We start from the raw sequence: 17,707 nt of genomic DNA, 5'->3' as shown, positions 1-17,707 counted from the left end.
CCCCTCCCCCTTCACAACCACAACTCTGTTCTGTATGTCTGAGTCTGTTTCCGTTTCATAAATAAGTTCATTTGTGTCATATTTTAGATTCCACATATAAGTGATATCATACGGTATGTCTCTCTTTCTGACTCACTTCACTTAGTACGATAATCTCTAGGCCCGTCCATGTTGCTGCAAATGGAATTATTTTGTTCTTTTTTATTGCTGAGTAGTATTCCATTGTGTGTATATATATGTATATATATGTGTGTGTGTGTGTATATATATGCCACATCTTCTTTATCCATTCATCTGTTGATGGACATTTAGGTTGCTTCCATGTCTTGGCTATTATAAATAGTGCATTGGGGTGCATGTATCTTTTCGAATTAGAGTTGCTATATGATCCAGCAACCCCACTCCTGGGCATATATCTGGACAGAACTCTAATTCTAATTTTAGTTTTTTGAGGAACCTCCATATTGTCCTCCATAGTGGCTGTACCAACTTACATTCCCACCAACAGTGTAGGAGGGTTCCCTTTTCTCCACACCCTCTCCAGCACGTTATTTGTCAACTTTTTAATGATGGCCATTCTGACCAGTGTGAGGTGTACTCTCATTGTAGTTTTGATTTGAATTTCTCTAATAATTAGTGATGTGGAGCATCTTTTCATATGCCTGTTGGCCATCTGTATGTCTTCTTTGGAGAAATGTCTAATTAGGTCTTCTGCCCATTTTTTGTTTGGATTGTTTGGTTTTTTTGTTATTGAGTTCTATGAGCTGTTTATATATTTTGGAAATTAAGCCCTTGTTGGTTGCATCATTTGCAAATATCTCCTCCCAGTCCGTAGGTTGCCTTTTGGTTTTGTTTATGGTTTTCTTTGCTGTGCAAAAGCTTAAAGTTTGATTAGGTCCTATTTGTTTATTTTTGCTTTTATGTCTATTGCCTTTGGAAACTGACCTAAGAAAGCATTGGTACAATGTATATCAGAGAATGTTTGCCATGGGAGACGGACCTAAGAAAACGTTAGTACAACCTATGTCAAAGAATGTTTTACCTATGTTCTCTTCTAGGAGTTTTATGGTGTCATGTCTTATATTTAAGTCTTTAAGCCATTTTGAGTTTATTTTTGTGTGTGGTGTGAGGGTGTATTCTAACTCCATTGATTTACATGTGGCTGTCCAGCTTTCCCAACACTGCTGAAGAGACTGTCTTTTCTCCATTGTATATTCTTGCCTCCTTTGTCAAAGATTAATTGACCATAGGTGTGTGGATTTATTTCTGCACTCTCTATTCTGTTCCATTGATCCATATGTCTGTTTTTGTGCTAATACCATACTGTTTTGATTACTGTAGCTTTGTAGTATTGTCTGAAGTCTGGGAGGGTTATGTCTCCTGCTTTGTTCTTTTTCCTCAGGATTGCTTTGGCAATTCTGGGCCTTTTATGGTTCCATATGATTTTTAGGATTATTTGTTCTAGTCCTGTGAAAAATGCCATGGGTAATTTGATAATTAAATCTGTAGATTGCTTTGGGTAGTATAGCCATTTTAACAGTATTAATTCTTCCAATACAAGAGCATGGGTTATCTTTCCATTTCAAAGAAATTAATTTCTTAATGTAGGCTATGCCCCAAACTCCAGGGAGACACGGGTTCTCTCTCCTGTGCCATTACGAGTATTTGGTGGAAAAGTAAAGAACAAACACTTTATTGATTTTATTTGCCTACTTGTATCTCTCTATTGAAAGTAAGCTTTAGAGCACAGGATCCATTTCCTGCTGATCTTCAAATCCATAGTGAAGATCTGGGCACTTAGAACATAATACATAAATTCAGAATAAATGAAAAAATGAATTAATGAATGAATTCACTTACATTGTCATAGACATTTTATATGTTTTACCTCATTTGGAAATCAAAAGAGGATGCAATCAAGAGATGTGAGTAAATGTAGATAACGAGGATAATACCCCCTTTATTTATGTAGCAGTAGAGTTTGCAAAGTTTGTGTCCATCCATTATTTTACCTGACTATATGAGGTTGGCAGGGTAGTTATTTAATGTGAAGTAACTGAGAACAGGAGAAGTTAATTTGCTCGTCCAAGGTCACACAGCTAATAGATGACCAAGTCAAGGCTAGAAAGCAGGTCTCCTGATATCTAATATAGTTCTTAAAAATAATGGTATTAAAAGAAAGTGAAAGACTTCCCTGGTGGTGCAATGGTTAAGAATCCGCCTGCCAATGCAGGGGACACAGGTTCGAGCCCTGGTCTGGGAAGATCCCACATGCTGCGGAGCAACTAAGCCTGTACGCCACAACTACTGAGTCTGTGCTCTAGAGCCCGCGAGCCACAACTACTGAGCCCACGTGCCACAACTACTGAGGCCTGCGTGCCTAGAGCCTATGCTCTGCAACGAGAGAAGCCACTGCAGTGAGAAGCCCACGCACTGCAACGAAGAGTAGCCCCCCACTTGCCACAACTAGAGGAAGCCTATGCACAGCAATGAAGACCCAACCCAGCCATAAGTAAATAAATAAATAAATAAATAAATATTTTTTTTAAAAAAAGAAAGAAAGAGAGGGACTTTCCCGGCAGTCCAGTGGTTACGACTCTGTGCTTCCACTGCAGGGGGCCCAGGTTCGATCCCTGGTTAGGGAATTAAGATTCCACACGCCACATGGTGTGGGCCAAAAAAATAAATTAAAAAAAAAGGAAGTGAAAAATGTCTGGTAATAAAAAAGAAATAAACTCATTTTATAACGTAGCTGTTACGCTTCCAGCTACATCAACTAAGAATGTTCCAGAAACAAGCAAGTATTGAGCAAAGCATATAAATCTCAAGTTCGGAGCTATCTTTGACGATGGCACATAGAGAGATTTAACCATGCAATTCGTGACATGCAGTGTCACTCAGACAATTTTGTAAAGGGAAACACAAGGAATGGCACTTCACAGAAGCAGATGCTTCAGGCCACATTAAAGAAAATGCAACTACTAAGTGTTTAATAGTTATTTTTTCCCCCATGTTTCTAACCATTTGGAGTTAAAAACATCCAAGCTGCAGTTCCCATCCTCTTTCCAGTTCACTTCAATGTGTCCATACCAAAATTGAGTAGTAGAACAAAGGAATACTGTCATCCAGTGGAATCATGCTCTAGTTAAACCATGTTTCTAAATCAGCATATCGGAACATCAGAAAGGAAACTAAATGTGCCATGGTGGGCCAGTGTGTCAGCTCCAGAGGCTACATCATAACTTTCATAGGGTGCCAACAGGGCCAGACTAGCTTATTCCCTGGGCTTCCTAACTTGACTCACTTTTTCCTTCCCCATTGCCCAAAATCTAAATATGTTTCTCTCAAACTGACATTGCAAATGTGATCACATCACACTCTTCTTTAAAATCCTTTGCTGGACAGCTCAATGCAATGTGGGTCCTGGATTGGAAAAAAAAGGACCTTAGTGGAAAAACTGGTGGAATCCCATTGAAGTCTGTAGTGTAGCTAATAGTATTGTACCAACCTTGATTTCTTAGTTTGATCATTCTACCGTGGTTATGTAAGATGTTTATGTTAAGGGAAGTTCAGTGAATGAGACCTTGCTGTACTACTTTTGCAACACTTCAGTAAATCTAAAATTATCTTGAAATAAAAAGTGGAAAACATCTTGTCCTGGTTCTTCATTGCCCTAAGGATTAAGTACAAACTCTGCCTTTGCTCGGGAAGACCTGCATGACCTAACCCTTCGCCCTCACATACATACACCACTCCAGCATCAAAATTTAGTGCAGGGGAGGAGGGTGGAGGATGGAGATGCCACTCCCATAGTCAATCTACTCTCTGATCCTGCTCCAAAGAACTACTTTCAGTTACACGAAGAGGCTGTTCTCTCTAGTCTCTGAACAAATTGATCCTTGCTGTTCCTTGGTATAGTAGCCTCTGCAGACCCTGCCACCCCCCTCTCCCACCTTTTGCTTGGCTGAAATCTTGCTTGTATATTTCAGTTAATGTGGAAAGTTACCTTTCCTAGCATATCTTCCCTGACAGCCCCCCACTCCGCATATATACCACACCACACACACATACCACAGAGTTGGATTAAGTGCCCCTTGTATGTGCTCCCACTACACCCTGTGTATACTTGTGATTTGTCACTTTCACACTGTATTAAAGTTCTGTCTGCCTCCCCCATTTAGTCAATTGTTAACTCTGGATCTTCTCCTTTTATCCACACCTACCACTTTCGTACAAGGCAGCCATTGAAATAGCTTGATTTCACAGGCTTAACACTTTGAAGATTAAGTTTTCCATCTGAGTAATTATTCTTATAATTTATATGCTCTGTGATATGGTGAGAATGGAGAGTTTTAGTTTTTTCCCTGACACTAGAGTTTCTGACTGAATTGTATTTCTGCACCAGTATCAACTTGTTATCAAAAGGGTACCTATATTCCTTTATTACAGGGATCATTGAGAAATGATCACCACAGACTTCCCTGGTGGTCCAGTGGGTAAGACTCTGCGCTGCCAATGCAGCGGGCTCGGTGTTCGATCCCTGGTCTGGGAACTAAGATCCCACATGCCACCCGGTGTGGCCAAAAAAGAGAGAGAGAAAAGGGAAGTGTCATGGCAGATTCATTGGTCTCTGGCTTGCACAACTGGATGGATGGTGGAACCATTCACTAAGGCATGGCATATTGAAAGAGGACTAGATTTAAGGGGATAGAGAGAGATTAAGAGGGGTTTTGGGGGGACCTATTGTACTTGAGGAGACTTGAGAGTTACAAATTGAGATATCAAACATGCAGCTGAACATATAGCCATGGAATGGGAGATGCAAATTTGGAAGTTGATGGCTTATGGATGATAAAAGAAATCACTTATTGGGAGAGTACAGAATGAGAAGAGAAGAGGATCCAGGGCAAGTCTTTGAAAAAAATTCAACAAATTTGTAGTCTAGTAGAGAAGGATAGGCAAGCTGCAGAGTTGTTAGAGAGAGATCAGGCAGAGATGTAGGTGGAAAGCCAGAAGAATATGTTGTTAAATATAAAAGAGCTTGGAAGCCCAAGGGAAGAGAGTGTTTCAAGGAGAAAGTGGCCAAGAACAAAAAAAGGCCAAGTAAAATAGCAGAAAACGTCTTATCTTTTAGATGTGGTGACACAGATGTCATTTCCGACATGAAAGAGCTATTTTAGGGAAATGACCTGGATAAAAGCCAGATTGGAGTGGGTTAAGAATTGAGTGAGAGGTGATAAAATGGAGTAGCTGGTATAGATAACTCTTTCTTTTTTGACAACTCTTTCTTTTATTTGATTTTTAATTATATAATACATAAATATATTTTCCTTTAAAAAATGAAAACGTTACAGACAGGACTAAAATCCTCTTTGACTGCTGCTACCAATCCTGGTCGTCTTCCTCACCTTTCAGAGGTAACCATAGTTATTCGTTTGGTGTGTCCTTCCTGGCCTTTTTCTGGGTATTAACATATTAATGTTATAGATAATAACATAATTTAATGTAGACACATATATATACATGTGCATATATTTTACATAAACATATATTATATAGTATAACATGATGTATAGAATGAGCCACTTCATTATTTTAATAAATGCACTACCGATATTACATACTGTATCATAATTTATTTGGCATTCCTATACTGATAGTCATTTAAGTTGTTTCTAATTTTTCCCCAGTCGCTCACAATTCTGCAGAAAACTGCCTTATATACACTCACCGTGTCAAAGAAGGCAACAAGAAGGGAATGCTCATTTAAATTTTAACAGACACTGCTTGCACTTTTTATATTTTAATAGTTACTGTACGACCAAACTGCCCTCCCAAATGGCTGTACCAATCTTCCCTCCCACCAGCAGTGGGAGTCTCATAAGACTATTGACTACCCATTATCCCACACCAGCAACAACTCTTTCAAGATGTTCGGCTGTGGAGGGGAGGAAAACTATCCTGTGGTAGCCAGAAGGGGATGAAAGATTGAAAGAGACAGTTTTGTATGTGAGAAAGGCTTGAGCATGTTTTATTTTTTTGTTTTGTTTTGTTTTTTTAAATTAATTTTTATTGGAGTATAGTTGATTTACAATGTTGTGTTAGAGCATGTTTTAGTGTGCATGAGAAAGCTCCAGTCGAGAAGGAGAGGTTGAATATACATGAGGAAAAAGAGATAATGACATAAAATTCCCAGGAAAGCAGGGGAGGACATCATCCAAGCACAAGTAAAGGAATGGCCTTCAATGAGAAGAGGCATCATCCTTCTCTTGCATTGGTTTGTGCATCAGAATTCCCTGGAAAGCTTGTTAAAACAGGTTGCTGCCCCTTCCTCCACCAGAGTTTGTGATTCTATAGATTTGGAAGTGGGGTCTACAAATCTGCATTTCCAGCAAGTTCCCAGGCACTGCTGACTCTCCTGTTCTGTTCTGGGGAATTAATTACACTTTGGGAACCACTATCCTATGTAGCAGGGGAAAAGGAAGGTAGGGTGGATGTAGAGATGGGTAAGATACGTGTGTTTGGTCACCAGAAGATGACGGGAGTTCCTATCTAACGGCTTCTATTTTCTCTATGAAATAAGAGTTGTGGTCAAATATTGAACGTGTGGGAGCAGGTGGGAGGTGGTGCTGGGGTAGGAGGTTAGAGGAGAGTGGAGAAAGTTGTAAAAAATGGTTGCAGAAGGAAGGTGAGTGAATTGACCAAAAATATGTAGTAAAATTCCTGGGCCATATTGAAGTCTCATTTGAGGGCTATGATCATGGATTTTACAATAGGCTCAATCTGCCCAATTGTGTGACTTTTTCCAGTAGACATGGAGAAAGTAAAACATCAGTTTTACCCAAGACTGAAGTTTTGCTACTCTAGTGTCTCAAGAAGACATCCAGCAGCTCATGCTAGAAATCTGGCATCACCATTGATTCCTCCCTCACCCTGCATAACCAATGCATCATTAATATTAATAGCTAACACTTAATATCAATCATGCTTATTATGCTCTAAGAAATGTTATGTATATTAACTCATTTCATCCTGATACTTCCTATAACTACTATTATTATAGTCATTTTATAAATGAGGACACTGAAATTATGGATTTGCCCGAATCCATGCAGCTAGGAAGTAGCAGAGCCAGGCTTCAAACCAGACATTCTAGCACCAGGGTCTAGTTCTTAGGTAGACTCTTCTGCACTGTTTCAACTTCCCAACTACCTTTTTTTTTTTTGGCCATGCCATGGGGCATGGGGAAATCTTAGTTCCCTGACCAGGGAAGTGCTGAGTCCTAACCACTGGACCGCCAGGGAACTCCCCCAACTATCTTTCTAATCTATCCACTTTTCACCCTGTCCACAACCCCTATCCTAGTCCAAGCCACACCATAGCTCACACAGCCTTAAAGTCCTTTTTCCAGCTTCCATGCTTGCCCCTTTATGACTCATTCTCCACGGAGCTGCCAGAGTCAGCTTTCAAAAATACCAATCAGCTCAAGTGCTTCTCCTGGATTAAAGCTTTTCGGTGGCTCCCACTGTTCTTAGCATAAACCCTGCAAATCCTCCCTATGACTTAAAGCATCCTGGATAATCTGACACTTTCCTAACCTTCTGGCTAGATTAACTGTCATTGTTTTCCCTAAATCACCATATTCCAGCCTTAGTGGCTTCCTTTAAATTCTTCACATACTTCTCATTCTTTTCCTCAGCAGGGCCTTTGCACATACTGTTGCTACTATCTAGAATGTTCTTCCCATGAGCGATTGCTTTTTATCCTTGAACTCTCAGCTTCCATGACAGTACCTCCAGGGAGATCTTCCCTGGCTATTGTAAGTAGGCCTCCTACACTTGCACACACATTTTTAAAAACATTCTCTATTACTGCAGCTTACTTTATTCAAAAAATAGTGGTTTTCAGACAAATATCTTATATTAATGCATATATGTGGAATCTGGAAAATGGTACAGATGAACCAGTTTGCAGGGCAGAAATAGAGACACAGATGTAGAGAACAAACGAATGGACACCAAGAGGGGAAAGTGGTGGTGGGGAGTGGTGGTAGGATGAACTGGGAGATTGGGATTGACATATATACACTAAGATGTACAAAATAGGTAACTAATAGGAACCTGCTGTTTAAAAAATAAAATAAAATCCAAACAAAGTAGTGGATTTCACTATTTTTTGTTTGTTTTCTTGTTTATTTTCTCACACCCCCCACCACTAAATGTAAACTTCATGAGGGCAGGGACCAAGTGCATTTTATTCAGCACTGTATACACTCCCTACCATAGTGACCAACACAGAGTAGGTACCCAGTGGATATCTGGCAAGGGAATGAATTAATGAATTGGGGGCAGCTGAGTAGTGACATCAGACAGGAAGCTGGATATGCAAGTTGAGGAGCCCAAGGGAGGGATCTGGCACAGATAATATAAACGCTGGGGCTGGGAATTCCCTGGCAATCCAGTGGATAGGACTCCACGCTTGCACTTCAGGGGGTCCAGATTCAATCCCTTGTTAGGAAGCTAAGATTCTACAAGCCGCAGGTGCAGCAAAAAAACAAAACAAAACAAAACAAAAAATCCCCAGCCTGAGGCTATAGAGATAGTATTGTAGAGGACCCCCTCGGAATGGGTGAGATTACCTAAAGGATGAGGAAAGAATGAATAAACAAGAGGCTCTAGCAATGAGACTGAAGAAACTCTAATATTTAAAGATGGACTAGACAAGTCCCCCCCATCAGGAAATTTGCACAAGCCTCTTAGATAGCCTAATCCACCAGAGGGCAAACAGCAGAAGCAAGAAGAACTACAATCCTGCAGCCTGTGGAACAAAAACCACATTCACAGAAAGACAGACAAGATGAAAAGGCAGAGGGCTATGTACCAGATGAAGGAACAAGATAAAACCGCAGAAAAACAACTAAATGAAGTGGAGGTAGGCAACTTTCCAGAAAAAGAATTCAGAATAATTATAGGGAAGAGGATCCAGGACCTTGGAAAAAGAATGGAGGCAAAGATCGAGAAGATGCAAGAAATGTTTAACAAAGACCTAGAAGAATTAAAGAACCAATACCTAGAAGAATTAAAGAAGAAACAAACAGAGATGAACAATACAATAACTGAAATGAAAAATACACTAAAAGGAATCAATAGCAGAATAACTGAGGCAGAAGAACAGATAAGTGACCTAGAAGACAGAATGGTGGAATTCACTGCTGTGGAACAGAATAGAGAAAAAAGAATGAAAAGAAATGAAGACAGCCTAAGAGACCTCTGGGACAACATTAAATGCAACAACATTCACATTATAGGGGTCCCAGAAGGAGAAGAGAGAGAGAAAGGACCCGAGAAAATATTTGAAGAGACTATAGTCGAAAACTTCCCTAACATGGGAAAGGAAATAGCCGCCCAAGTCCAGGAAGCACAGAGAGTCCCATACAGGATAAACCCAAGGAGAAACACGCCAAGACACAGAGCAATCAAATTGGCAAAAATTGAAGACAAAGAAAAATTATTGAAAGCAGCAAGGGAAAAATGACAAATAACATACAAGGGAACTCCCATAAGGTTAACAGCTGATTTCTCAGCAGAAACACTACAAGCCAGAAGTGAGTGGCATGACATATTTAAAGCGATGAAAGGGAAGAACCTAAAACCAAGATTACTCTACCCAGCAAGGATCTCATTCAGATTCGATGGAGAAATCAAAAGCTTTACAGACAAGCAAAAGCTAAGAGAATTCAGCACCACCAAATCAGCTCTACAACAAATGCTAAAGGAACTTCTTTAAGTAGGAAACACAAGAAAAGAAAAGGACCTACAAAAACAAAACCATAACAATTAAGAAAATGGTAAAAAGAACATACATATCAATAATTACCTTAAAAGTGAATGGATTAAATGATCCAACCAAAAGACACAGGCTTGCTCAATGGATATAAAAACAAGACCCATATATATGCTGTCCACAAGAGACCCACTTCAGACCTAGGGACACATACAGACTGAAAGTGAGGGGATGAAAAAAGATATTCCATGCAAATGGAAATCAAAAGAAAGCTGGAGTAGCAATACTCATATCAGATAAAATAGACTTTAAAATAGAGAACGTTAAAAGAGACAAGGAAGGACACTACATAATGATCAAGGGATCGATCCAAGAAGAAGATATAACATAACAATTATAAATATATATGCCCCCAACATAGGAGCACCTTAATACATAAGGCAACTGCTAACAGCTATAAAAGAGGAAATCGACAGTAACACAATAATAGTGGGGACTTTAACACCTCACTTACACCACTGGACAGATCATCCAAACAGAAAACTAATAAGGAAACACAAGCTTTAAATGACACAATAGACCAGATAGATTTAATTGATATTTATAGGACCTTCCATCCAAAAACAGCAGATTACACTTTCTTCTCAAGTGCGCACATAACATTCCCCAGGATAGATCACATACTGGGTCACAGATCTAGCCTCAGTAAATTTAAGAAAATTGAAATCATATCAAGCATCTTTTCTGACCACAGCGCTATGAGATTAGAAATCAATTACAGAGAAAAAAATGTAAAAAACACAAACACATGGAGGCTAAACAATACGTTACTAAATAACCAAGAAATCACTGAATAAATCAGAGAGGAAATCAAAAAATACCTAGAGACAAACGACAATGAAAACACGACAATCCAAAACCTATCAGATGCAGCAAAAGCAGTTCTAAGAGGGAAGTTTTTATTTATACAAGCCTACCGCAAGAAACAAGAAAAATCTCAAATCAACAATCTAACGTTATACCTAAAGGAACTAGAGAAAGAAGAACAAACAAAACCCAAAATTAGCAGAAGGAAAGAAATCATAAAGATCAGAGCAGAAATAAATGAAATAGAAACAAAGAAAACAATAGCAAAGATCAATAAAACTAAAAGCTGGTTCTTTGAGAAGATAAACAAAATTGATAAACCATTAACCAAACTCATCAAGAAAAAGAGGAAGAGGACTCAAATCAATAAAATTAGAAATGAAAAAGGAGGATACAACAGACACTGCAGAAATACAAAGCCTCCTAAGAGACTACTACAAGCAACTCTACGCCAATAAAATGGACAACCTGGAAGAAATGGACAAATTCTTAGAAAGGTATAACCTTCCAAGACTGAACCAGGAAGAAACAGAAAATATGAACAGACCAATCACAAGAAATGAAATTGAAGCTGTGGTTAAAAATCTTCCAACAAACAAAAGCCCAGGACCAGATGACTTCACAGGTGAATCCTATCAAACATTTAGAGAAGAGCTAACACCCATCCTTCTCAAACTCTTCCAAAAAACTGCAGAGGAGGGAACACTCCCAAATCATTCTATGAGGCCACCATCACCCTGATACCAAGACCAGACAAAGATACTACAATAAAAGAAAATTACAGACCAATATCACTCATGAATATAGATGCAAAAATCCTCAACAAAATACTAGTAAACAGAATCCAACAGCACATTAAAAGGATCATACAGCATGATCAAGTGGGATTTATCCCACAGATGCAAGGATTCTTCAATATACACAAATCAATCAATGTGATACACCATATTAACAAATTGAAGAACAAAAACCATATGATCATCTCAATAGATGCAGAAAAAGCTTTTGACAAAATTCAACACCCATTTATGATAAAAACTCTCCAGAAAGTGGGCATAGAGGGAACCTACCTCAACATAATAAAGGTCATATATGACAAACCCACAGCAAACATCATTCTCAATGGTGAAAAACTGAAAGCATTTCCTCTAAGATTAGGAACAAGACAAGGATGTCCACTCTCACCACTATTATTCAAAATAGTTTTGGAAGTCCGAGCCATGGCAATCAGAGAAGAAAAAGAAATAAAAGCAATACAATTGGAAAAGAAGAAGTAAAACTGTCACTGTTTGCAGATGACATGCTACTATATATAGAGTACCCTAAATATGCCACCAGAAAACTACTAGAGCTAATCAATGAATTTGGTAAAGTTGCAGGATACAGAATTAATGCACAGAAATCTCTTGCATTCCTATACACTAATGATGAAAAATCTGAAAGAGAAATTAAGGAAACACTCCCATTTACCACTGCAACAAAAAGAATAAAATACCTAGGAATAAACCTACCTATGGAGACAAAAGACCTGTATGCAGAAAACTATAAGACACTGATGAAAGAAATTAAAGATGATACCAACGGATGGAGAGATATACCATGTTCTTGGATTGGAAGAATCAACATTGTGAAAATGACTATATTACCCAAAGCAATCTACAGATTCAATGTAATCCCTATCAAATTACCAATGGCATTTTTCACAGAACTAGAACAAAAAATCTTAAAATTTGTATGGAGACACAAAAGACCCCAAATAGCCAAAGCAGTCTTGAGGGAAAAAAACGGAGCTGGAGGAATCAGATTCCCTGACTTCAGACTATACTACAAAGCTACAGTCATCAAGACAATATGGACTGGCACAAAAACAGAAATATAGATCAATGGAACAGGATAGAAAGCCCAGAGGTAAACCCATGCACCTATGGTCAACTAATCTATGACAAAGGAGGCAAGGATATACAATGGGGAAAAGACAGCCTCTTCAATAAGTGGTGCTGGGAAAACTGGACAGCTACATGTAAAAGAATGAAATTAGAACACTCCCTAACACCATACACAAAAATAAACTCAAAATGGATTAAAGACCTAAATGTAAGACCGTACACTATAAAACTCTTAGAGGAAAACATAGGAAAAACACTCCTTGACATAAATCACAGCAAGATCGTTTTTGATCCACCTTCTAGAGTAATGGAAATAAAAACAAAAATAAACAAATGGGAAATAAAAACAAAAATAAACAAATGGGACATATACACACAAACATGTATTCAAAGCTTTTGCACAGCAAAGGAAACCATAAACAAGACGAAAAGGCAACCCTCAGAATGGGAGAAAATATTTGCAAATGAAGCAACTGACAAAGGATTCATCTCCAAAATTTACAAGCAGCTCATGCAGCTCAACAACAAAAAAACAAACAACCCAATCCAAAAATGGACAGAAGACCTAAACAGGCCTCTGGGCCTGTTTCCTCTCCTGTAAAGTGGAGGTGATCACAGCTCCCTCACGAGGCTGCCATGGAGCCCTCTGAACGGCCCTGGCCCCTGAGGAGCCTTGGGCAAAACCCTGACTTCTCTTCAGCCCGGTTCTGTCTGACCCCTGAGCCTTGGAGGCCAGCCACAGCCATCCCCAGGCCCCGCGTCTCTCAGCACGTCTAGGGGCCTCCTCCCTCTCCTCTCACAGCAGCCTCTGGGCAGGACAGGCTTCTTCCTCGGAGAATGGAATCTTGGGCCGATGGCCTTCGTTAAGGCCCTGCCAAGGTCCGGCTCCCCGCCTGCCAGCTACGGAAGCTAAGGTGAGGAGGGCCAGGACTCCTGGCGACGCAGCCTCCAACTGTCCCAGGCCGCCCCTGCTCGCCTTGCCTGGGGACCGCGGCCCTGGCCCCCCAGGACTCTTACCTGCAGGACTCTTACCTCATCAGCCATCTGGGTGAGATCCCGCTTCATCGCATATGCGTCTTCCCCATCTGCATAGTATTTGGGCTTCACTTCGCTGATCCTGGGGGCAGCAGGTGGAGAGAAGGAGGGCAACCCAAATCGGGGGCAATTCTCCTCAGCCTTCTGGCATCATCTGCTAGCGGGGCAGGGTGTCATTGCCCCCCCAAGGACCCTTTGGGGGACATTTCCAACATGGTCTTCCCTCTGCTGTCTCCAACAGTAAGTAGCACCCAGCTCCTTTATTCCCCCCCACCCCTGGCATCCTGCCACTGCCCCTCGTCCCTAACCCGGCCACCAAGGATCTGTGTCTGTGGTTTCCTGTGAACTGAAGCCCTGAATTTGGCAGTCCCCTCCCCTCCCCTCCCCGCCCTGCTCCCTGTCACTTCCTGGGCATGCATGGCTGGCTCGTATACCTAACAACTGGAACCGGGGAGAGGTGCTGCTGCCTGGGCCTCTGTTCTTGGTGGTCGTTACCAGGCAGCGTGGCCCCTAGCCCGAGCAGCTCAGGGGCCAAGCCTGCGCTGGGAGGTGTGTATGCAGACCTGGGCACCCTGCCACTGAAAAGGGAGCCAGTCTGGATGGCCCAGAACGGCCCTGCCAGCCTTAAGACCCTAGAACTGTCAACCACCAGAGGCATTTGCATCCAGGCCAAAGATCCTGCCTCAAATACCCAGCCCGGAGGCCACTTGCCTTCCCAACAGTCCCTCCTCGTCCCCCACCAAGCTGAAGCTGACGCTGTCTCAGTGGGCCCTCCATGGACAGCCCACCTCAGCCTCACTTTCCAGCAGCTTTCACCACAATGTACTGGGCAGAGCAGTTCCCTGCTAGGCTCTCTCTGTCCTGCGCTGGGCACACAGAGACTGCCACATCCCTGAGTGGACCCAGCCTCATCCACTAGGACACCCAGGGCTCTAGATCCCTCCGCTGCTCTTGCCACTGGCCCTTCCTGCGCGGACGTGCTCAGATTTATCCTTTCTTCTGGTCCCGCTTAGATGCTTCTGGGTGCCTGGTCACTCAGTTCTGCTCCTTGGCTTCTGTTCTTGTCCTGGGCCCTTGTCTCTGCTTCCGAACCTCTTCACCGTGCTGCCCTTCCAGCATAGCCGCCACCAGCATCAAGCAAGAAACACCAAGCGTCCTCCGGAAGCGCGACATGCCTCAAGCAGCCTGCGGCAGGCAGGTGCTCTGCCCCCAAGAGTGCTGTCCACGGCCCGCTCCCCCATCTCAGCTAGCCCTAGCCGCCCTCACGCCCCTGTCTGGAAGGTAGTTCAGCCCATCTCAGCCACCTGGATAAGCCAGACCTGGGGACCATCCCACTCCATGAGAAAAATGTAGATCTACTTACTGAAAGTTGAGGGTGTTGGAATAGAGGCGCAGAGCGGCCCGGTTACTGCAGGGGAATAAGGCACTGCTGAGCTGTACAGACGAGGCCAGGCAGGGACAGCACATCCAGGTCTTGCCCCTCCTCCTGGTCCCCCTCCCCACTAAGCCCACTTCCCGATCTTCTCCAAAAGCCAAGGCAGCCCAGGATCCACATCGAGGCAGTATCCCCGCTGATGGTGGTGGGATGAATTGGGAGATTGGGGTTGACATATATACACAAATATGTATAAAACAGATAACTGATAAGAACCTGCTGTATAAAAATAAATAAAAGAAAATTCAAAACAAAACCAACAAAACAGACAGTATCCCCCTACCCACCCCCCTTCCCTCGGCCCTGGCTTCCACCTCTTCCTGACATGCAGGGAGACGTATTTGGCATTGAAGTTCTCGATCATGGCTCCGCAGGCCTGGTCCAGCAGCTTCTGAGCCAGGCCAAGGCGCCGGTGGGAACGCTTCACAGCCTGGTGGGAGAAAGGTGGGACCTCGGGGTGGCTCCAACTAACTTCCGCCCCCGCCCCCACCAGAGCCTGGGTGGGCCCTACGCACCAGCGAGGTGATGTGTCCATGGGGCACGTTGTGCAGGCCCTCTTCCCTAGAGCAAGAAGAAAGGAGAGGGGCCAGGCGTGAACCCCGAAGTGCGTCCAGTCCCGGGACGGGGGAGAGCCAGGACTCTCCAAACCCCAGGCAGCAGCCAAAAGACATGTGCAGTGTCAATGGAATACTGTTCAGTGCTAAAAAGAAAGGAGCTCTCAAGCCATGAAAAGACGTGGGGGGAGACTTCAATGCATATGACTAAGTGAAAGGTGGTCTGAAATGTTTACACACTGTATGATTCTAATCATATGACCTTCTGGAGAAGGCGAAACTATGGAGACAGTAAAGAGATCAGTGGTTCCCGGGGAGAGGGGAGGGAGGGAGGGCAGTGAAACTACTCTGTTTGATACTATAGTATCAGATACATTGTTATACCTTTGTCCATGGAACGTAGAACTCAAAGAGTAAAACAATGTAACTATGGGTTTCTGCAATAATGTAACAGTATCGGTTCACCCATTGTAACAGATGTGCCACAAGATGTTAATGTGAGAGGAAACTGAACTAAAGGAACAATCTATTAATTAACAAAACGAAACAAAAAAAACCCAACCCAACCCAACCCAGGCAGCATCCATCAGACGCGTGCGGTGTCGGTGTCCCTCCTCCCCCCACCCCCAGGTCAGGCACCAAGCTTGTCCCTCCGTCCTTGGTGACTCACATTTTGGCCAGGACATACCCCACAATCTTCCCATTCTCATCCTCAGCGACGTAAGAGAGCTGGGTGACAGGGAGGAAAGAGATGGCAGAAAACAAGTTCCTGTCAGAGCTGGAGGCGCCCTTATCGGACACCTGGCCCCAGCGCCTGCCTGTCGCTGTGTGCATGACAGAAGCCCATCGGGCAGCGAGTTCAGTGACAGCTCCTGACCTCCAGGCCAAGTGGCTTGGTTTTCCCACATCACACCGTGCCCTTTCCTTAACCCAGAATAAGTGGACGGACACAGGTGGGAATACTGCCCCTACCTTGGCCCTGTTCTTCGCCCCTCTTCAAGGCGCCTCCTATCCATCTCCCGCCACCCCAGCCGGATACACTCAGGGCCTCATTGACCCATGCGCCCCCCGGACTCTTCACGACCTTGTGCGACCTCGCCGGCTCGTCCCAAGCCGACCCAGGGTGGAATTTCCTTGGCCTGGTTTCCCTCATCCCCAAATTCAACAGCTGCCCACCTGGGGCCAGGAAAGGCCATGGGAGAAATAATATTTCATCTGGTAGTTCTCGGGCAGGCACAGGAGGTTGCAATGCTGCATGTTCATCAGGTCCTCCGGCTGCGGGACAGGAGGGCAGTGGAATGCAGTCAGGCCGGGGGCTGCGGTGACTAAGTAGGCCTTGGTCGTGTTAGAACCCTGCTGTCTACTCAGCGACCCCCGCCCCCCCACAGTGCTGGGCGGGCGCTGGGACTGTCTCCGCACAGGCCTGGCCCACAGCCGCTGTGCAAAAACTGACTGTTCCAGGAATGAACGTTGAGCTCCAGGAAGCTCCCCGACACCATCCAACGGAAACCCGACATCCAGAAAGAAAGAGTTCGCAGCCCCGGCCCTGCCCCCCTGGCTCCCCCGGCCTCCTCTTCGCGTAGATCCAGCCCCACGGGGACGTGGCCTTCACTTTTCCGCGCCGGGCGGCCGAGGGCGCCTGGCCCGGTGATCGGCCGGGCCCCTCAGGAGCACGCGCACGCGGCCACCGGGCCCCGCTCCCACGCGGCGCGGAGAGCCTCCGGCCCCGGCCCCTCACCCTCGCATTGCGGATGTTCATAATGGCGGCGGGACTCGCGGCTCCCAGCGGGTCGTGAACACGCAGTCAGCTGCCACCGCGCTCCGAAGAGACGCCGGGGCTGCCAAGGCAGGGCTGTGCCTGGGGCTGGGGCTGGGGCTGGGTCCGTGGCTGGGTCCGGGATCGCGGGGACGGCGCCAGAAGATGACGCGCCCGCCAGAACCGACCACCGGCCGGAAGTGCGTGCCGCCGAGCCCGCCCGCCGGGCCCGCCCTCCCGGCTGCTCGGCCATGCGCAGGGAGGGCCAAGGGCGGGTTGGGGCCTCTCCGCGGGGCGGGCCGGGCCAATGGCCGGGCGGACCCCGGCGCGGGGCGGGCCTGTTGGCAGGGTGGGAGGGTCCAGCGTGCGGGGCGGGTCACTGGCAGGGCGA

At 44.3% G+C, this 17,707-nt stretch overlaps 1 protein-coding gene and 1 pseudogene across 2 annotated transcripts; both read right to left on the bottom strand.

Moving 5' to 3' along the window:
- LOC114905900 overlaps positions 1-577 on the bottom strand; it is a 4,646-nt pseudogene extending 4,069 nt beyond the window's left edge.
- Positions 578-2,579: 2,002 nt separating this feature from the next.
- LOC114906185 (N-alpha-acetyltransferase 11-like) lies at positions 2,580-17,504 on the bottom strand. Of its 2 annotated transcripts, XM_029240820.1 has the most exons (8): positions 17,299-17,504; positions 16,737-16,835; positions 16,231-16,289; positions 15,522-15,567; positions 15,321-15,436; positions 14,935-15,222; positions 13,569-13,653; positions 2,580-5,460 (listed from the first exon to the last, which is right to left on the bottom strand). In XM_029240820.1, the coding sequence occupies exons 1-8, from the start codon at positions 17,317-17,319 to the stop codon at positions 5,428-5,430; spliced, it is 747 nt and encodes a 248-aa protein (XP_029096653.1). In that variant the 5' UTR covers positions 17,320-17,504; the 3' UTR covers positions 2,580-5,427. The 2 variants fall into 2 exon arrangements, with proteins under 2 accessions (XP_029096653.1, XP_029096652.1); XM_029240819.1 differs by lacking the exon at positions 2,580-5,460 and having other exon boundaries at positions 13,058-13,653.
- Positions 17,505-17,707: the final 203 nt, after the last annotated feature.

Source organism: Monodon monoceros, unplaced genomic scaffold (genome assembly GCF_005190385.1).
Source record: "Monodon monoceros isolate NGI ecotype Baffin Bay Population unplaced genomic scaffold, NGI_Narwhal_1 Super_Scaffold_22, whole genome shotgun sequence".
In the NCBI taxonomy this organism is placed as follows: Eukaryota; Metazoa; Chordata; class Mammalia; order Artiodactyla; family Monodontidae; genus Monodon; species Monodon monoceros.
The sequence above is the reverse complement of the archived record's forward strand: the minus strand, read 5'-3'. Positions and strand labels throughout refer to the sequence as shown.